General features: G+C 27.5%; 1 protein-coding gene across 1 annotated transcript; it reads left to right on the top strand.

Moving 5' to 3' along the window:
* Positions 1–22,896, top strand: LOC105257351 (aminopeptidase N-like). The gene is made up of 12 exons (XM_025414164.1): positions 1–177; positions 1,270–1,792; positions 1,888–2,391; positions 2,514–2,709; positions 3,376–3,526; positions 5,685–5,766; positions 19,168–19,529; positions 20,121–20,398; positions 21,751–21,944; positions 22,117–22,458; positions 22,550–22,619; positions 22,765–22,896. The coding sequence occupies exons 2-12, from the start codon at positions 1,290–1,292 to the stop codon at positions 22,894–22,896; spliced, it is 2,814 nt and encodes a 937-aa protein (XP_025269949.1). The 5' UTR covers positions 1–177; positions 1,270–1,289.
* The last annotated feature ends 1,040 nt before the right edge of the window (positions 22,897–23,936 follow it).

The raw sequence follows: 23,936 nt of genomic DNA, 5'->3' as shown, positions 1-23,936 counted from the left end.
CAGAGCCATCAGTTCATGATAGTCTCTTGAAGCAAAAAGTGCGATTAAATGCTTTTGGTGGTTTAAATCTGATATAAAACCTGGCTAATTCAAATAGTAGAATAAGGCATTAAATATATAATAAAATATTTATCTTTCTTTCTTTAAATGTGCATGCAAAATTGTGTGGAGTAACAGGTAACGTTTTCATTTTATAAAAGACATTTTATTTATTTATTCTTTATTTTTCTGCATCTTTATTCTTTTTAAATCGACTAACTCATTTTATTATAAATATTATTTTTATCTTTTGCATACATTACAGTTAATAGAAATGAAGACATTTACGTTTGTACTGTAATAACATGTTTCGACCATTTTAACATATAGAAAGTGTAAAATTTATAAGCTAAATTTTCTTTAGACATTATAAAATTGTTTTGTAGTTAGTTTTATATTAATGCTATAAAATTATCTATGCTATATAAAATATTATCTCATTATCTAAGCTATGAAATTATCTATCTTAAAAACGTATATTATTACTTGTGTTTTGCTTTTAAAATATTTTTTATAATGAATGTCTAAGACCAATAGGATATGTTAATTTTAATGTGTAGTGAACGAATAAACAATAAATAATAAAAAATTAACATTTTATTCAAAAAAAACGTGTTATAAAAATATGAATATTGTTTTTAGAGAATTTTGTTCGAATGTTTAATACAATTCGCCACAATATCAAAATTTCAAATATTTGATGATATTTGATTTCCGTTCAAAGTTTGTATGTTTTTAATACATTTCTTACTTAAGGAACAGATCGATCTTGAAAATAACATATTTGTAAACATACAGTTCATATCAGATATAAAATGGCGTTGTTCAGAATATATCTTCATTTCTCATACATTTTAATCCTTATATTATATATATGTATATACATTAAAATATGTAATTACACTAAGACGAATCTTAAAGATAACTAAATTGAGACAAATAAGAGTTATGATTATTGTGCTCATCTTACTGGAATTATCTAAATACATCCTTTATGTCTCCTAATATTCAAATCCGAGAAAAATATTTCATATTAATAATTTTTATACTTATTATTTCCAATCATTCCTTTACTTATTAAACTGTATTATTTTAATTTGTTTTTAAATTAATCGTATTTTCTTATGAAGTGTTTATAAATTCTCTTAAACGTTTTTTCATACAAAAATCGATTTTATTGCATACTCTTTGTATATATTTACGTTTTAACTGAAGAAACGTTTTTTATAGATATCCGAGTAAAATTCAACATGACATTCTTAAAACTATTATTAAGTAATAGTATAATATACCTTGCTATAGTGGCAATAGCGAGTCCTATAGATGGTGAAGAATCAAAAATCAAAGGAGTGGAAACCGATGAAGAATCGAAAATCGTGCGCAGTGTATTAAACTACAATTCAAGCAATATAGATTATATACTTCCGATACATTATAACATAAAGTTAATGTTACTCAATAATTATCTCCGTAGCAAATGCATAATCACTTTAAATATTTTTTTTGCGAAACAATACATAAGTTTTTATGCACCGGATTCAGCGAGTATAATAGTATCGACATTAAAGACAAATAATGGTACGGTTTATGAAATAAATGACATAAATTTTATGAAAAACAATATTTACGAGCTCGACTTCGGTGATGTCTTGTTGCATGGAAATTACCATCTGTATATAGAGTATGAAATCCCAATTGATGTCGTAAGGGAATCTTTCGGAATTCCCTACTTAAGCGAAGATGAACAAATAGAGTAAGTAAAAGAATATATGAAGTATCAAAAACAAATTGTACATTTGTGCATTCTATGCTTACAATTATCTAAAATTTGTCATTAAAATACGGTAGGTGGTTAATCGCAACAGGTATCCAGCGAGGAAACTGGTATCAAACGAAAAAACAGCAAATATTTCCATATTGGGACAAACCAGAATTAAGAATGACTTTTGTTATTTGGTTATTGCATAATGCAGAATACGAAGCTTTATCAAATATGCCGATAAGAGAAACTAAATTGACGAATGATAATATGATGTGGACAATTTTTAACAAAACTCCTTTGATCTCCATGGATAGTGTAGCATTTCTGGTTTCCGGTTTTTATCCGAGCATCCTTTCGAAAAATAAAGCAATTCGTTCGTCCATATGGTTCAGACCACAATCGGAACCGCATCTAGAATTTGCGAAAACTGTTATTATTTCCGCTAGTGTATATTTGCGTAAATGGAATATTTTGAGAAACAAAACATCATTTGAGGACTCCTCTGTTTTATTTGAGAGCAAAGTGAATCATGTCGCAATTCCGGATTTACGAAAGGAAATCGAACAGACTTTTGGTTTCATTTTTTATCGGTAATATACATAATTGAATAAATATATATTAACTATTTTAATTACCTATCATATTATAATATATTTAAGAATTTATATTAATATCCAAAATATTTCATACATATAAGTACTATTATTTTTAGAGAAGCAGATATCACTTATAATGAAGAATTAGATCCTGTCGCATATAAAGCGATAATTGCACGCTTAATTGGACATGGGATGGTACAAAAATATATTGGAAATGTGTTCAGACCAACTTACTTACCAACTTACTGGTCTCATACATGGTTAAACGAAGGATTTAAAATATGTTATCAAGCATACCTTATCGACAAGGTTATTTTATTACTAATGCTATTTGAATACGTAGACAAATGATTAACAGTTTAGCATTGTACATAATTGTAAATATTTATACAAATATTCTAATTTGTTTCTTAATTATAAGAAATAATAAAAATCAGAATCTGCTAAATTTCTAGAAATCCAGTAAATGACATTTAATAAGAACTCTATATATATATATATATATATATATATATATATATATATATATGTGTGTTTATATATTAAAATTATCGTAGTAAAATATATTTACACACTGAAACACATTTAAAAAATTTATTCTTAACAAATTAAATCAAAATATGCACATCAGAGCCACAGCGCGATAGTCGGAACGCAGAGAAGAAACATTTCCTTCTTTTTTATTATTTGTTTACTTAAAACTTAAAATTAAAATTAAAATTAATGGGCAAATGTTTCGGATCTTTTTTTGATCCTCTCTCGAAAAGAAGGAAATGATATTTCTTCCCTGCGCTTCAACTACCGCGCTATGTCTCTGATGTCAAATTTCATTTAATTTTTTATTTTTGAGCCAAATTCCAAACTATTAATTTTTATTCTTAACAATAGTACATAATAATGCTACTTTTAAAATGTTCCGTAAACTATTTGTTTTATTATTTATCATTAGTTATGATTATATCGAATTGATTTTAGGCTCTGTCAAGTTCCCGGATGATGGATTTGTTTGTAGTTCAAGTTCAACATGAATTGCTGTATCTAAATACTTATGTTGTTATAAATTCTACTATAGAATATAATAGTTATCCTGAAAATTATTTTCACTCTTCTCTTTCTCATATCAAAGGTATGCGTATAACATTGCATAATTAAACAATTACATAATTACAAATTTCCGACTGTTAATTTCATATAAAATGGGAAAAATCAATTTATAAACAAAAGACCCTGTGCGATTCTGATGAAAATTGAATTTTAATGTTTGGTGAAATTTGCAGAAACTCTAAAAATAAATAGTTTATATGGCAAATCAAAAGTCAGATTAACCGCGGTATCGTTTGATGAAGCCATTTCGTCACTACAAGCGTTCGAATGTCGAAATAAAGCGTTATTTCAGTACTACTGAGGAAAAATAAATAATGTATTATTGAATAGAATTACACACACAGTTGATCACTTTTATTAATATGTAGATATTATATTTACATGGAAAAAATATACATGCATGTATATATAAAGTGTCCATAAAGTTCTCCTTCACTACATTTTAGAAACGGTTCAAAAATTATGAAAACTATAAAACGAGAGTTCAATTATTTTGAGAGGCTTGCCTTTTAAAGAAACTAAAGAAATTGTATCTGTCCTCCATTCAAAAGAGGAGACTTAGGAAAAATCTGTATTATTACACTTTTAATTAATTATCAAATATCAAATAGCATACTTTGGCGACACCAGCGATGCGGCGACACACATATTTTTTCCATGTAAATATATAAGTAAAATGTATTAATAAAAAATGACCAACTGTGTATTAGTCTAATATATTAGTTATTTTTTCTTGTATATGTTTAAGACACCAAAAGATAATAAAACATAAAACTTTATCTCTATCCGATTCTTTACAATTGTCTAATTTATTTATTTAATTGTTTTATTATTTTTACGAATATTTAATCAAAAAAATAGAGGTGTTAATGGCCCGTTTATAGTAATAATACAAAATTAAATTAAGAAAAGGTTTCGGGCCGTGACGTAGGGTAATGGTACGAAATAGCTATAAAAGGTTAAAACTGCAAAGACAGACAACTAAGATTGAAAAGTAAATTTATACAGGAAATTTAATAGGAAAATCTGTCAAAGCATAAAACTTATTAAATACATTTTGAGAGACAAACGCATGTTGCGATCTACTACAGATCCTTTTCAATGTCATATAAAATTATAAAAATAAACGCTAAGCATGAAACAAAGAAAGTCAGGAGGACCTTATTGACGGTTACAAATTTAAACGCATAAAAGAACGGTCGAAAATGCACATAGTAGAAAACACAAAAATTGAATAAAAAACATAAAAAGCTGGAAGAGAGCAGCTCACTTCGATATCAAGTCTTAATACGCTATAACTGAAATCAGAGAGAGAACGCGTCTCGAATCTCAGTTCCCTCGATGAATCCGTCCAAAGAATAAAAATTAAAAAATTAAGATGTCCATAGAAAAGTCGTACAGATAAAATTGGCAGTTATAATCCAAAACTACATCTCTCAAATATTAAATCAGTCCACACACGTAATAGATACTGAATTTGATAGCGAGGTGGCTTTCTCTAACAGATTTTTGCTCACTGGCTAGCTGCCACCTCCAGACGCCTTCTCTCTCTGATTTTAGTTATAGCGCATTAAGACTTGATATCGAGGTGAGCTCCGCTCTCTTGCAGCTTTTTATGCTTTTTATGCTTTTATTCAATTTTTGCGTTTTCTACTATGTGTATTTTCGATCGTTTCTTTATGCGTTTAAATTTGTAACGGTCAATGAGATCTTCATAACCTCCTTTGTTTCATGCTTAGCGTTTATTTTCATAATTTTGTATGACATTGAAAAGGATCTGTAGCAGATCGAAACATGCGTTTGTCTCTCAAAATGTATTTAATAATCTTTGTGCTTTGACAGATTTTTGCTATTAAATTTATCTTTCAATCTTAATGGTCTGTCTTTGCAGTTTTAACTCTTTATAGCTATTTCGTACCACCACCCTACGTCACGGCCCGAAGCCTTTTCTTAATTTAATTTTGAATATTTAATCATTTACTATTTATCTATTATTATAAATTTTTTCGTTAAAATGAATTCAACAATTTTTTGTAGCTGTTTACTTTGATTTAATTGCCCAAATTTTGTATATGATATATTTAGTTTTATTAATTACGGATATATTCGGAAACCTTTATTGCGCATTGTAGAAAAGACAATTTAAATATACTAAATTTTTTCTCTTTTAAACATTATAGGATCCATTATATGGCGCATGTTAATAGAAGCAATGCCACCTTATACATTTAGAAAGGCATTCGACGAATATATGAACAATAAGTAAGTATAATGTATTGTAATGTAATAATATATATCATAGAGGAAAAGGAAATCAAGAATATATAATAAAATTAATAATATATTTCTCCCGTTGTAATGTTTACAAGACATAGATATTTGAAATCTCAAACTTATACTGAGATTTATATTTATGAATTTTTGTCAAGATTGAATTTCAACTTGAATATTTCTTAATAAATATGTAATAGAAATTCATATTTTCTAAATAACAAACAATTCAAATTAAATAATTTCGAGAATCTAGTTTTACAAACATAGAATATAGAAAATCTTTGTAACATGAAATTTAAAATTATTATTTACTCAATGATGACACAGTGTGACATAATTGTTAATAAATATATATTAATATATTATAGTAAATAATATATTAAATAAAAATATACAATTAAAATATAAATAAAATATAAAATTCTCGAATCTATCGTGTATACAGTATATATATGCACGAATAATTCTATGTATATATATATATATATATATATATATATATATATAAAATTAACAAATCAGTTTCAATAGCAATACGAGTCGAGCGACGATGTTATGACACATTTATTTATATATTATACAATAAAAAGCATGAATTAAAAATAAAAAAATAAAAAAAAAAGAGGAATAGCGAACGTTTCGACCCTATTTTTGGGTCATCTTCAGCGCAAATGTGATGGTAAAAATATAATTAATGTGTTACATATCTGAATCGATGAGATAGAATGCCGTCCAAAGTAATTCTAAATCTCTCGGTATCTCATTATCTTGTCAATGTAAAAGTGAAACAAGCTAAATTGATAATGTAAACTAATACATAATGGAAAAAATATTAAAATTTACGTAAAAAGATTAAAAAGATGCAAAGAATTAAATGTCCATTTTTAAAAAATTTTTGAAATAAATATAAACTGAACATAGAGTCAAAAAGAAGTAAAAATTAAAGAAATCAGAAGATAAAACTATGAAATTGAAACATATTTTCAGGCATCGAAGATAATGACGAGTCGAGGAGACAAATGGGAACAAATCAACATCTCCAAAAACAAAGAACGACTAGTCTTTAACAGATAGATGTGACCAATTTAAACAGTAAAGGGTCAAATGATATATAAATATATATATAAGCAAAGTCGCAGACCTATTTGTTATGGTGAAAAACTAAATTAAATTTTTGACAAATTGTTTACAATATTTAAATAAATTTCTGGTAAACGTTCAGTATCCGTTTGCAAATTTAAATCATTTTTTTGTCTTTTTATATACAACATTTCAGAAATCAATCTCTTACTCAAAAATGGTTCCCGATCTAAAATCTGTACGTCCTCCCAATCAAAACCGATTCTGTGATTGATGATGACAGACTGATTGTGAGTATTAGTATTGCATCTAATATAACTGCAATCGTTCGTTGATTCTGGTATGCAGTTGTCTACTAGTTTGTCCAACATAAGGCGCATCACAATCCATACAATTTAATATGACATTCATAGAATTAGAAGCAGGGAGAGGGTCCTTACAAACCCTGATGAAGCTATTCATTTTGTTGATCCTGAAGTACGAGAGTCGAACATCCAAATTCTTGACGATGTTTAAAACGCTCACATATTGAAGGAACATATGGTATCGTGAAATATGTAATATTATTCACAAAGGAATCTGGTTTAGAAAACAGTTTCTTACGGCGGTCAAATCATATGTGGAAAATAAAATTTAAAGAATATCCATTGTTTAAAAGAATGTTAATAGCCATTTTAATATTTTTATGATGATAAACAGGAAACATGGGACAAACGGAAAACCTTGTCTATCAAACCAATAACTGTGCCTCTTTTTTAGCAAAGAGGATGTTGAGACATAAAGTGAAGGTATCTACCGGAAAAGGTATCTTTTCCGGTCAATGATACCAGTCAAAAATTATAAAATTATTATCAGAAATTAAAGTCACATCTAAAAAATTAATTTTATTGTCTTCAGCGATTTTCATTGTGAATTGTAGACGAAAATGAAAGGAATTGAAAGTGTCAAGAGTGTGATTAAGAAAAGAAGGAGGAATGGCTAAAAGAACATTATCCACATATCTTAAAAGGGAGGAGCAAATTTTAAGGAACGGATCGTTTTGTTTTCTAAGTCTTGCAACACAATGGCGACTACAATAGGAGACAAGGGAAACCTCATTGGCGTGCCAAAGAATGGTTTGTAAGTGACATTGTTAAAGGAGAAAAAGGATGAATTCAATATAAACTTAACTGCTAAAAGGAATTTATTGCAAGGTATGTTGCAATTTGAAGAGATATAACTCCATCTGGAAGAAACACTGTCAATCTATTGGCACATTAGTGAAAAGAGAAATCACATTCAACGAGACTAATTTAAAGTTGTTGTCGAGATGTGTATTAGACAGTTTCTTAACCACATCGTAACTGTTGAAAACGTGACTGAGAAACCGGAAAACTCTTGATCATAATCTTATGTAAATATGTGGCTAAAAAATGTAATGGACTGTTTATGGATGATACAATTATTCTAAACGGGCAGTTCGGTTTATGTATTTTGGATAAACATTAAGCTCTCGATAGAATACCATTACTACAATAAAATGCCTTATAAGTGGAAGCTGAGATAAAGTTAGAATTTTTCTATCTCATTAAATTTTCTCGTAAACTGGTTATTATCTTCATAACGGGGCTTCTTCCAACCACCAAATACGTGTTGGTGTTCATCAAAAGCTTTTCGATTTCTCTAACATATTTGTCTTTATCCTAAGCAACTGTGACATTACCTTTGTCTGCGCGAGTCAAAATTAATTATTATTGTCATTAAGAAACTTGACTGTAACCAACTTCTTGATCCACCAACTTGACCGACTGATCCAACTTGACCAACTCAGTCAATTCAGAGTCCGGTCAAAATCGTCTCTGTTGACTGATTAAGAAAGTAAATTGTTTACAACGATTGATTTCTATTAGCCAATTGATTGATCGCAGGAAGTTTTCTTATGTTGTTTTCGAAACTCTTGATGAACTCCATAGTTAGCATGTCATTGTTATACTGGAAGACTGAAATTCTCGCTCAGCTATAACAAAGATTGTAAATTCTTTGGGATGTTAATGGATGATAAATTAACAAACCATTTGTTGTTAATGTCACAAAAGGAAAAGTGGTTATTATTAAAATAACCAGAATCAACCTTAATTTCAATAATGTCATCAGATTGAAGGATCGGTTTTGGAGGCTCAAAGGAGAACTTCATATTGTTTGGATTTCCGACATTACCAGGTGTAAAAGAGAAACTACAAAAATAACGTACAGACTCAAACTTATGACTTCAAGACATGCTTTGACCGTAGAAACGTAAGTTTCTTGTTGAGTCTATTTTGTTGATTGTAAAGAAAGGAATGTAATGGTCCCATTTGTTACGAAAAGAAAGAGTTGCAAACGGACAAAGGAATGCGAGAATATAAAGCTCTAGAAATTTTATAAATCTGAGCGCGTGCAAATCTAGATAAAGGCTAAAGGTCAATACGCAATATTCCTTTTGTAAACGCGTGTTTAAAGAGTCTAAATTTATAAATAGTCCTCGGATGTGTGAAATTTCTAAACATCTTGAAACAATTATTTACGCGTGGCGGTGTGACATTACACAAAATACAATTACGCAAAAACTTAATTTTGACTTTACAGCTAACAATTAATTTTTGATATTTAATGCATTTCTTCATTTTTAATCATGCCTTTAATTGGAGGATGTACAGATTTTAGATCGGGAACCATTTTTGAGTAAAAAAATTGATTTCTGAAATGTTATATATAAAAAGACAAAAAAATGGTTTTCCTTTTGTCCCATCCTGTTTATCATCATAAAAATATTAAAATGGCTATCAACATTCTTTTAAACAATGGATATCCTTTAAATTTAATTTTCCACATATGGTTTGGCCGCCTTAAAAAACTGTTTTCTAAACCAGATTCCTTTGTGAATAATAGTCAGGACATAAATACACATGATCCTGTTACATATTTCACGATACCATAAGTTCCTTCAATATCTGAGCGTTTTAAACATCGTCAAGAATTTGGATGTTCGACTCTCTTTTCATCAACAAAATGAAAAGCTTCATCAGGGTTTATAAGGACCCTCTCCTTGCTTCTAATTCTATGAATGTCATATACAAATTAAATTGTATGGATTGTGATGCGTCTTATGTTGAACAAATTAGTAGACAACTGCATACCAGAATCAACGAACATCACAGTCATATTAGAAGCAATACTAATACTCAGTCTATCATCATCAATCACAGGATCGGTTTTGATCCTGTCTAATTGGGAGGACGTACAAATTTTAGATCGAGAAACATTTTTACATAAGAGCTTGACTTCTGAAATGTTGTATATAAAAAGACAAAAAAATGATTTAAATTTGCAAACTAATACTGAACGTTTACCAGAAATTTATTTAAATGTTGTAAACAACTTGTCAAAAATTTAATTTAGTTTTCCAACATAACAAATACGTCTGCAACTTTGCTTATGTGTACATATATATATTTAAATATTTATTCATTTAACTTTTTACCGTTTATAAATTGGTCACATCTATTTGTTAAAGACTAGTCGTTCTTTGTCTTTGAAGGTGTTGATTTGTTTCCACTTATCTCCTCGACTCGTCATTATCTTCGATGCCTGGAAGTATGTTTCAATTTCACAGTTTTAACTTCTGATTTCTTTAATTTTTATTTCTTTTTTACTCTATCTTCAGTTTATATTTATTTAAAAAATTTTTTAAAAATGGACATTTAATTCTTTGCATCTTTTTAATCTTTTTACGTTAAATTTTAATATTTTTCTATTATATATTCGTTTACATTATCATTTATCTTGTTTTACCTTTACATAGGCGAGATAATGATACCGAACATTTAGTACTACTTTGGCATTCAATCTCATCGATTCAGATATGTAACACCTTTGTTATATTTTTACCATACCATCACATGTGCGCTGAAGATGACCCAAAAATAGGATCGAAACGTTCGCTATTTTTTCTTCTTTTTATTTTTATTTTTNGAGATTGTAAACAATTTACTTTCTTATTCAGTCAACAGAGACGATTTTGACCGGACTCTGAATAGACTGAGGTTGGTTACAATCAAGTTTCTTAATGGCAATAATAATTTAATTTTGACTCGCACAGACAAAGGTAATGTCACAGTTGCTTAGGATAAAGACAAATATGTTAGAGAAATCGTAGAGCTTTTGATGAACACCAACACGTATTTGGAGAAGCCCCATTAAGAAAATAACAACCAGTTTACGAGAAATTTTAATTGAGAGGAAAAATTTAACTTCTCTTCTAAAGGGCATTTTATTGTGATGGTACCGAGAGCTACCGAGAGCTTAAGGTTTATCCAAAATACATAAACCGAACTGCCCGTTTAGAATAATTGTATCATCCATAAACAGTCCATTACATTTTTTTAGCCACATATTTACATAAGATTATGATCAAGAGTTTTCCGGTTTCTCAGTCACGTTTTCAACAGTTACGATGTGGTTAAGAAACTGTCTAATATACATCTCGACAACAACTTTTAAATTAGTCTCGTTGAATGTGATTTTCTCTTTCCACTAATGTGCCAATAGATTGACAGTGTTTCTTCCAGATGGAGTTATATCTCTTCAAATTGCAACATACCTTGCAATAAATTCCTTTTCTCCTTTAACAATTCACTTATAAACATTCTTTGGCACGCCGAAGGGTTCCCCTTTTCTTCTATTGTAGTCGCCATTGTGTTGCAAGACTTAGAAAACAAAACGATCCATTCCTTAAAATTTGCTTCTCCCATTTATTTAAGGTATGTGGATGATGTTTTTTTAGCCATTTCCTCCTTCTTTTCTTAATCACACTCTTGACCACTTTCAATTTTTTTCATTTTCGTTTACCAATTTGCAATGAAAAATCGCTGAAACAATGAAATTAACTTTTTTAGATGTGACTTTAATTTCCGACAATAATTTTATAATTTTTGACTTGTATCATAAAGATATCTTTTCCCGGTAGATATCTTCACTTTATGTTCAAACATCCTCTTTGCTAAAAAAGAGGCACAGTTATTGATTTGATAGACAAGGTTTTCCGTTTGTCTCATCCATGTTTACTATCATAAAAATATTAAAATGGCTAATCAACATTCTTTTTAAAACAATGGATATCCTTTAAATTTAATTTTTTCCACATATGGTTTGGCCGCCTTAAGAAACTGTTTTCTAAAACCAGATTTCCTTTGTGAATAATACTCAGGGCCAGAAATATTACATGATTCTATTACATATTTCACGATACCATATGTTCCTTCAATATTCTGAGCGTTTTAAACATTGTCAAGAATTTAGATGTTCGACTCCCGTACTTCAGGATCAACCAAAATGAAAAGCTTCATCAGAGGTTTATAAGGGACCCTCTCCCTGCTTTTTAATTCTAGAATGTCATATACAAATTAAATTGTATGAATTGTGATTGCGGCTTATGTTGGACAAACTAGTAGACAACTGCATATCAGAATCCACGAACAACGGAGTCATTATTTAGACGCAATACTAATACTTAGTCTGTCATCATCAATTCACACGGTCGGATTTGATCATGCCTTTAATTGGGAGGACGTTACAGATTTTAGATCGGGAACCATTTTTGAGTAAGAGCTTGATTTCTGAAATGTGTATATAAAAAAGGCAAAAAAATGTTTAAATTGGCAAACGAATACTGAACGTTTACCAGAAATTTATTTAAATATTGTAAAAACAATTTGTCCAAAAATTTAATTTAGTTTTCCATCATAACCAAATAGGTCTGCGACTTTGCTTATATGTACATTTTATATATCATTTGACCCTTTACTGTTTAAATTGGTCACATCTATCTGTTAAAGACTAGTCGTTCTTTGGTTTTGGAAATGTTTGATTTGTTTCCATTTTGTCTCCTCGACTTCGTCATTATCTTCGATGCCTGAAAGTATGTTTTTCAATTTCATAGTTTAAACTTCTGATTTCTTTAATTTTTACTTCTTTTTGACTCTATGTTTCAGTTTATAATTTATTTTCAAAAATTTTTTTTTAAATGGACATTTAATTCTTTGTCATCTTTTTTAATCTTTTTAGTTAAATTGTAATATTTTTTACTTATATATTAGTTTACATTATCGATTTTATCTTGTATCACCTTAACATAGGCATTTGAAAAGATAATGAGATACCGAGACATTTAGTATTACTTTGGACGGCATTCTATTCTCATCGATTCAGATATTGTAACACCTTTGTTAATTTTTACCATCACATTTTGCGCTGAAGATGACCCAAAAATGGGGTTCGAAAACGTTCGCTATTTCCTTTTTCTTTTTATTTTTTTTTATTTTTAATTCATGTTTTTTATTGATTATAATAATAAATAATTGTGTCCATAACTCGTCGCTCGACTCGTATTGCTTATTGAACTGATTTTGTTAATTATATATATATATATATAATATATTTATATATTATACACAGAATTATTCGGGCATTATTATGTTACTGTATCACGATAGATTCGAGAATTTTATATTTTATTTATATTTTATTTGTATATTTTTTTATTTAATATATTATTTACTATTATATTAATATATATATTAACATTATGTCACACTGTGTCGTCATTGAATAATAATTAAATTTTTAAATTTCATATTACAAAGATTTTCTTACTATTCTGATGTTTGTCTAAACTAGATTCTCGAAATTATTTAATTGATTGTTTTTATTTAGAAAATATGAATCTATATTACATATTATTAAGAAATATTTCAAAGTTGACAATTCAATCTTGCACAATTCCATAAATATAAAATCTCCAGTATAAGTTTGAGATTTCAAATTCTATGGTCTTTGTAAACATTACAACGGGAGACAATATATTATTAATTTTATTATATGTTTCTTGATTTCCTTTACCTATGATTATAATTATTACATTACATAGATTATTACTTACTTAATTTTCATATATTCTTGAATCCCTTTCTAATGTATAAGGTGCACTGTTTCTATTAAACATGCGCCATATAATAGATCTATAATGTTTAAAAGAGAAGAATTTAGTATATTTCAATTGCTTTTTCTGCAATGCGCAATAAAGGATTTCCGAATACTATCCGTAATTAATAAAACTAAATATTCATACACAAAATTTGGCATTAATCAAAGTAAACGGTATAAAAAATTGTTGAATTCATTTTAACGAAAAAATTTATAATAATAGGTAAATAATAAATGATTAAAATATTCAAAAATTAAATTAGAAATGCTTCGTGACGTAGGGTGGTGGTTACGAAATAGCTATAAACGAGTTAAACGGCGAAGACACAGACCACTAAGATGAAAGTTAAATTTAATAGGGAAAATTCTGTCAAAGACCACAAAAATTATTAAATACATTTTTTGAGAGTCCAACGCATGTTTCGATTACACAGATTCTTTCAATTGTCATACAAATTATTAAAAATAAACGCTAAGCTGAAAACAAGATAGGGTCATGAGGGACCTTATTGACGGTTACAAATTTTAACGCATAAAGAAATGATCGGAATACACATAGTAGGAAACGCAAAATTGAATTAAAAGATAAAGAGCATAAAAGCGCAGAGAGCGCAGTCACCCTCGATATCAAGTCTAATGCGTATACTGAAATCAGAGAGAAGGCGTCTGGAGGTGGCAGCTTAGGCAGTGAGCAAAAATCTTGTTTAGAGAAAGCCACCTCGCTATCCAAATTCTTATCTATTACGGTGCGTGGATCTGATTAATATTTGAGAGATCTAGTTTTGGATTATAACTGCACATTTATCTGTACGACCTTTGTCTATGACATCTTTAACTTTTTTAATTTTATTCTTTGGCGGATTTTGAGGGAACTAGATTCGAGACGCCTCTCTCTTCTGATTTTTCAGTTTATAGCGTTTAAAAGACTTGATTCGAAGTGAATCTGTGTCTCTTCCAGCTTTTTAGATTTTTTAGTTCATTTTTTGTGTTTTTACTATGTGCATTTTCGATCTTCCTTTATGCTTTAATTTGTAACCTGTCAATAAGGTTCTCGTGATTTCCTTTGTTCATGCAGCGTTTATTTTTATAATTTTGTATTGACATGAAAAGATCTGTAGTAAGATCGAAACGTGCTTTGTCTCCTAAATATATTCTAATTTTTGTGCTTTGACAGTATTTTCGATTAAATTTACTTTTCAACCTTAGTGGTTGTCTTGCAGTTTTACCTTTTATAGCATTTCGTACATTCCCTACGTCACGGCCCGAAGCCTGTTTCTATTTTATTTTGTATTATTACTTATAAACGGCCGTAACGCCTCTATTTTTTTGATTACATATTCGTAAATAATTAAACAATAAATAAATAATTAGACAATTATAAAGAATCGGATTAGAGATAAAGTTTTATGTTTTATTATCTTTTTGGTTCTTAAACGATATGCAAAAAAAATAACTAATATATTAGACTGTTACACAGTCTGGTCATTTTTTTCATAATACACTTTACTATATATTTAAATGGAAAAAAATATGTGTTATCGCGCATCGCCAACTGTTGTCGCCTAGCATGTGCTATTTGATATTTGTAATAATTAAAAGTTATTAATATACAGTTTTCCTAAGTCTCCTCTTTTGAATGGAGGACAAATACATTTCTTTAGTTTCTTTAAAAGACAAGCCTCTCAAAATAATTGAATACTCGTTTTATGTTTGCATAATTTTGAACCGTTTTCTAAAATGTAGTTGAAGGAAAACTTTTATGGACCACTTTATAATATACGACACACATGGCATGTTTATTTTTTTCCATGGTAAATTTATAATATCGTACTAGTTAATAAACAGTAATCAACTGGACCTGTGTGTAATTCTATTCAATAATACATTATTTATTTTTCCTCGCAGTAGGTACATGAAATAACGCTTTATTTCGACATTTCGAACGCTGTAGTGGCCGAAATGGCTTCATCCAAACGATTTACCGCAGGTTTAATCTGACTTTTGATTTGCCATATAAACTACTTATTTTTAGAGTTTTCTGCAAATTATCACCTAACTCAAAATTCATTTTCCATCAGAATCGCACAGCGTCTTTTGTTTATAATTGATTTTTCCCATTTTTATATGAAATTAACAGTCAGTAATTTGTAATTTATTTTAATTGTTTTAATTATTGCAATGTTATACGCATAACTTATGATATGCAGAAAGAGAAGAGTGAAAATAATTTTCAGGATAACTATTTTATATTCTATAGGTAGAATTATAACAAACTAGTATTTAGATAGCAGTAATTTCATTGTTGAACTTGAACTACAAAAACAATTCCATCATCCGGGAAACTTGACAGAGCCTAAATAAAATTGGATATTAAATCATAGCTAATGATAAATTTAATAAAAAAAATAGTTACGGGGAACATTAAAAAAGTAGCATTATTAGTTACTATTTGTTAAGGAAAAAAATTAATTAGTTTTTGGAATTTATGCTCAAAAATAAAAAATTAAAATCAAATTTGGCACATTCAGAGACATAGCGCGGTAATTTGGAGCACAGGGGAGAAATAATCCACTTCCTCTTTCGAGAGAGGATCAAAAAAAAATCCGAAAACATTTGCCCATTAAATTTAATTTTAATTTTTTAAGTTTAAGTAAACAAATAATAAAACAAGAGAAGGAAATAGTTTCTTCCATGCGTTACGGGGACTATACCGCCGCTGTTGGGCTCTCATTGTCCTATTTTGATTTTAATTTGTTAAGAATAAAGTTTTATGTGTGTTTCAGTGTGTTAAAATATTATTTTACTACGATTAATTTTTTAATTATTATTTAAAAAAACATAATATTTATATTATTATATATATTATTATATTATTATTAATATATATATATTTTAAGGGGGGTTTCAATCTTTCCCTTCCTTCCTTTTTTTTAACGATTGATTTCTATTAGCCAATTGATTGATCGCAGGAAGTTTTCTTATGTTGTTTTCGAAACTCTTGATGAACTCCATAGTTAGCATGTCATTGTTATACTGGAAGACTGAAATTCTCGCTCAGCTATAACAAAGATCGTAAATTCTTTGGGATGTTAATGGACGATAAATTAACAAACCATTTGTTGTTAATGTCACAAAAGGAAAAGTGGTTATTATTAAAATAACCAGATTTCAACCTTAATTTCAATAATGTCATCAGATTGAAGGATCGGTTTTGGAGGCTCAAAGGAGAACTTCATATTGTTTGGATTTCCGACATTACCAGGTGTAAAAGAGAAACTACAAAAATAACGTATAGACTCAAACTTATAACTTCAAGACATGTTTTGACCGTAGAAACGTAAGTTTCTTGTTGAGTTTATTTTGTTGATTGTAAAGAAAGGAATATAATGGTCTCATTTGTTACGAAAAGAAAGAGTTGCAAACGGACAAAGGAATGCGAGAATATAAAGCCCTAGAAATTTTAAAAATCTGAGCGCGTGCAAATCTAGATAAAGGCTAAAGGTCAATACGCAATATTCTTTTTGTAAACGCGTGTTTAAAGAGTCTAAATTTATAAATAGTCCTCGGATGTGTGAAATTTCTAAACATCTTGAAACAATTATTTACGTGTGGCGGTGTGACATTACACAAAATACAAACGCAAAAACTTAATTTTGACTTTACAGCTAATAATTAATTTCTGATATTTAATCTATTTCTTCATTTTTGATCATGCCTTTAATTTGGAGGATGTACAGATTTTAGATCGGGAACCATTTTTGAGTAAAAAATTGATTTCTGAAATGTTATATATAAAAAGACAAAAAAATGGTTTTCCGTTTGTCCCATTCTGTTTACCATCATAAAAATATTAAAATGGCTATCAACATTCTTTTAAACAATGGATATCCTTTAAATTTAATTTTCCACATATGGTTTGGCCGCCTTAAGAAACTGTTTTCTAAACCAGATTCCTTTGTGAATAATAGTCAGGACATAAATACACATGATCTTATTACATATTTCACGATACCATAAGTTCCATCAATATCTGAGCGTTTTAAACATCGTCAAGAATTTGGATGTTCGACTCTCTTCATCAACAAAATGAAAAGCTTCATCAGGATTTATAAGGACCCTCTCCCTGCTTCTAATTCTATGAATGTCATATACAAATTAAATTGTATGGATTGTGATGCGTCTTCCGTTGGACAAATTAGTAGACAACTGCATACCAGAATCAACGAACATCGCAGTCATATTAGACGCAATACTAATACTCAGTCTATCATCATCAATCACAGGATCGGTTTTGATCATGCCTTTAATTGGAAAACGTACAAATTTTAGATCGAGAAACATTTTTACATAAGAGCTTGATTTCTGAAATGTTGTATATAAAAAGACAAAAAAATGATTTAAATTTGCAAACGAATACTGAACGTTTACCAGAAATTTATTTAAATATTGTAAACAACTTGTCAAAAATTTAATTTAATTTTCCATCATAACAAATAGATCTGCGACTTTGCTTATGTGTACATATATATATTTATATATTTATTCATTTAACTTTTTACCGTTTATAAATTGGTCACATCTATTTGTTAAAGACTAGTCGTTCTTTGTCTTTGGAGGTGTTGATTTGTTCCCACTTGTCTCCTCGACTCGTCATTATCTTCGATGCCTGGAAGTATGTTTCAATTTCATAGTTTTAACTTCTGATTTCTTTAATTTTTATTTCTTTTTGACTCTATGTTCAGTTTATATTTATTTAAATAATTTTTTAAAAATAAACATTTAATTCTTTGCATCTTTTTAATCTTTTTACGTTAAATTTTAATATTTTTATCTTGTTTCACCTTTACATAGGCGAGATAATGATACCGATACATTTAGTATTACTTTGGCATTTAATCTCATCGATTCAGATATGTAACACCTTTGTTATATTTTTATCATACCATCACATGTGCGCTGAAGATGACCCAAAAATAGGGTTGAAACGTTCGCTATTCTTTCTTCTTTTTATTTTTATTTTTTATTCATGCTTTTTATTGTATAATAAATAAATAAATGAGTCACAACATCGACAATCGACATAGATTATTGCTAATTTGTTAATTTTATATTTCGAGACTTATATTTTTATTATTTGTTATATATATTAAAGTTCATAAATTTTTATCTTAGTAAGTGTTACATTATAGATTAAATTATAGATTAAAATATAATAATAAATTTTGTAAAATATGATTTTCTTCTTAATTATTTATTTATCAATTTTAATATAGTAGTAGTTTAAAATTATCATAATGTTAAATCTTATAGACTTAGTAAGCCTGAAGCAACAACTGCCGATCATTTATGGAACGCTATGAGATCTAAACTAAATGAATCGTATCCTAAGTATGATTTTAATATAAAAGATGCGGTAAATTCGTGGATTATGCAGAAATATCCGTCCGTGTTGGAGGTGACGCGAAATTATTCTAGTTATCTTGTAACTATATCGGTACAATTTCACAATAAATTAGAGAAACATTGTTATATACCTATTACTTATGCTACGGAGTCGAATCCCAATTTTAACAAAACATGGACGAAAATGTGGTTGAAACCATGGGATTCAAAAATTAAGTTTTTCTTTCATGAGAATAATCAATGGATTATTATCAATTTACAACAAGCTGGTAAATATTGAAAAATAAATTTACATCTAAATTTACATATTGAATATTAAATTTATATTATATATTATATGATAATAAATTTACAATTATGTTGTATATAACTTCAAGTATATATATTTCAATATATAAATACATATGTTTGTATAATTATTATATATATATATGTATATACACGTATATATGTATATATTATACCATATATATATATATATATATATATATATATATATATACATGATATTTATAAATATGATATAATATTAATATATATATGACATAAATTTTAATTAAAAATAATCATAAAATGTATTAAAACTCATATATATAATATAAGATATAACAAAAGATATTGCAAGAACATTGAAATTTTAATAATACAATATATTTGAAATTTTCATTTCTTGTTGTAATTTGTAGAATTGCTGATACAACCTTCATGTTAAATAATAAAAATGGAAGATACAAACTTCTCTAATAATAATAATAATATATTTAATATCAAAATATCATTAACATCTCGAAATATGTTCAATCAATATATATAATTTCAAAGTATTTAATAATTGACGAAAGTAATTTATTTTATAACAGGATACTATCGCGTCAATTATGATATTATGAACTGGGGAAAAATTGCACAATACTTAAATTCTGAAAATTATAGTAATATACATGTTCTCAATCGAGCGCAGATCATCAATGATGCGTTTCATTTTGCGATAGAGAAGAAACTTAAATTCTCTATATTTTGGGAACTCGCTTCTTATTTGACACAGGAAACAGATTATATAGCATGGTATCCTATGCTCAAAGCATTTGAATTTCTGTCGAACATCTTTCCATTCTTAAATTTTTATCCTGAATTTAAGGTATATAAATATATATATATATATATATATATATATATATATATATTTAATAACATTTTTTTATAAAATTTATCCATTACATCAATTATCTATTTTATAATACAACGATTTCGTATCATAATAATGAATTCTTTTAAAAATAGAGATATGTAATGAGTTAAACAAAAAAATTAACATGTACATTAATATTTAATTTTTTTATACCAAAATTCAGAAATTTCAATTCAAAATACGTTTACGTTACATAATTGTTATATATTTTTTCTTTATATTGAATACAATCACATAAATTTTGAATATTTCATCAAGTTATTTTTCTATAATCATAATACTAGTTAGTATTTATATGATAATTGTAGATCAATTGTGTAATTAATATTTATTAATTAGTTTTAGAAAATTATAGAATACGGTATATAACACAATTATCTTTGTTATATTAATTTTCTTTCGTAGTATTCGAATGTTTACGATGTTAAAAGTATACCAACATTTTGCAGAGAAATTGACTTCTATAATTTTAGCGTAATTTTTTTACATTATACAACACATAATAATTTAATATATAATAATTCACTTGTAAATGCTTGTTTTATCAAAAATATTGATATTAAAGTTTATTATACTTAAAATCTATATTTGATACGCCACAGATTTAAATTAAGGAAATATTAATTAAAAAAATAAAAATTATATATCAAAATCGATACATCATTCGATATAAAAATATGAACACATTAAAATATATACACAAAGTTTCTCGTAAAGCTTGAACGTGCGTGCCTCGACTCTTGTTTTTTCATTAGTATGCGACATTCGGCGCTGGCACACCTATTGCGCATATCTTACGATATAGTCTCGCGAAACGTCCGCTTATTCACATTTTTAATTATTACTTTAATAATTATTACGAAAATTGTAGAATGGTAAATAATCTTTCTGTTTAATTTATTGCGTTCTATCCACTCACGAACGTTAGCACATTTTTGTGAAATATTTTATATATCGATATATATGTCAAAAATTCATTAAATGATATCAAATCCATACGCGATGGAAAATAAATACACACAAACGTTAGCACAATATTATGAAACACATCATATATTGATATGTGTGTTAAAAATTCATAAAATAATATAAAGCCATACGCGATGGTATAATATATACACAATTATTCACACATAAATAAGAAATTGGTAAATTTACTTATTATGATACTGATGCGAAGTCACATAAATATTCAAGAAAAATGAAAGAAAATTATTTAGTAAATCGTTTGAATGCGTATATTATATCTGTTCTTGTAAATAATGAATAAACTAAATATAATGATAGTTATTAAATTTTAGGACGTGTTAAGGTTTGATTTTATGAAGAATTTTAGATCTAGTTATTGGATTCGGTATCAAAGTAACAGCAGCGACTATACTAAATGTTTATTTCAAGAACTTGCAAAGTGGGAATGTATTATGAAGGATGATCCTTGCGAACGGAAGTCTAATCGTTATTTGAAATGGCATCTAGCAAATCCTAAAAAAAAAAAGTAATTCTTTTCATAATATTTTATATTTTTTATAGAAATATTTTTTACATTCTGCATATATTTGAGAAATTAGTTATCATTTATTTCAAAAATTATTCATAAAACACTAAAGAAACTACTAACACAATTTCGTTAAAAGATTTTTATTTCTTTTTTGGACTGTCTTCTGTAGACTTTTACCTGGATGGAAGAGGTGGACATATTGTAATGGTATGAAAACGGCTAATCGTGTTACATGGAATAAAGTTTATGATGATTACATAAAAGGAAATGATATAATATTAGAATGTTTGTCTTATAGTAAAAATTTGGAAACTGTGTTCTATTATTATTTAAACAAAATACCAGATATTTTATTTAAATCTGAATATAATGTATCTCATCTTCAATTTGAATCGATAGAGCGAGCTTATGCCTCAACTGCTAATATTTTTCTTTCTGCCATTGAAAGACATACTAAAGATACTTATTTACTTACACTTTTATTACGTTATTACGAAATAATAAGACACAGGTGACGATGTTATTTAATAAAAATATACTACACATAGATGTAAAGATTTATGTACGAATTAATTATAAATGTATTGTTTTATTTTTTATAGAAAAGTCAGTGAGATTGTAACATTAATTGTTATAATTAACAATGCGTATTCTAAAAGACAGTTAGACGAGGTAAATTTTAAATAAATCAAATTTGTATATTTTATATAATATTTTCTTATAATTCGGTTTATAACGATACTCTGTATTTGTGACAGTGCAATTATTAAATACAAAATCATTTATTGATAATAATTACTAAAATAATCCATTTTAGATAAAGAAATTTGTAAAAGAAGAGATCAAAAGTTCAACCATTTCAATTACTGATGTTGAACAGAAGATGGAAACACGATGGTCGCAGATCGAAAATCAGACAAAATATTTTCGATCTTTATTCAATAATTGAATAACTAGATTTCTAAGATATTAACTATTAAAAAATTAAAAATACGAAATAAATGATTGTGATAATATTTATAAATATGATAATATAAATGTATATACTTATTTATTCACTAATGTAATATAAAAATTAATAATTGTTTAATTGTATTTTACCAATATAATATTAATTGTACAATATAATATTAAAAAATATTGTATTGTATAATATTGTATAAAAAAATATTATATTGTATAGAAAACTCGATTCTAAAAGATGCTTCTTTTTTAAATAGAAAAAGTTTCGCAGAAAATGTGAAAGTTTTTTTAAGTATTGTTTTTTTAAGTATTGTTTTATTAGCAGCTTTATTGCATAGTAATAAGATCAGATAAATACATTTAAACTTTCGTGTGCATTCTTTTTTATCGCAGAATATATTAAAATATTGAAATATAAAAAAGTAAAAAAGATTTAATTTTTCTTTCTCCTCTTTGCTCTCGCTCTTTTTTTCCACTCGTTTCTGTATTGTAATAAATTAATAATCATGAATATGTTCCTATCCGAATTGTCATTCATAACAGCGATATTATTGTGCATTATATTCGGATTAAATTTTGCGTTAATACAAAAACACATGCAAATTGTCACGTTGAACACGTTATTTATTTATATTACGCACTAATATATTAATCATATTATAATCGTTGCAAATCTATTATTATAGATATTTAAGTTGAACTTATTTAACTTGTAAAAAAATGCATAAAAATATGCTGATCAAAATCGAAACAGAATTAAAGAATTAAAATCTCGAATTTGAAAACATATGTAATCTTATAAAACTATCACATTATATAAATATGTTATTGAACTAATGCTAATAGTGATCGACTTAAAAATGGTACCAAAAATATCTGGCGATATTTATTACTTGGAGAAAAATAGTTAACTTGTATCGCGCTTATATTGTAGTTACATTTTCCGTAATGCAGAAATTTCAGGCAAATCTCTCGAAGCTGCTTGACCGAATCATCAATACTCGAGTATCAATTTCCCATTTGCAC

The sequence above is a fragment of the Camponotus floridanus genome, unplaced genomic scaffold (genome assembly GCF_003227725.1).
Source record: "Camponotus floridanus strain SB8 unplaced genomic scaffold, Cflo_v7.5 scaffold79, whole genome shotgun sequence".
NCBI classification, from domain to species: domain Eukaryota; kingdom Metazoa; phylum Arthropoda; class Insecta; order Hymenoptera; family Formicidae; genus Camponotus; species Camponotus floridanus.
Note: the sequence above shows the minus strand (reverse complement) of the source record. Positions and strands in the feature narration are given on the sequence as shown.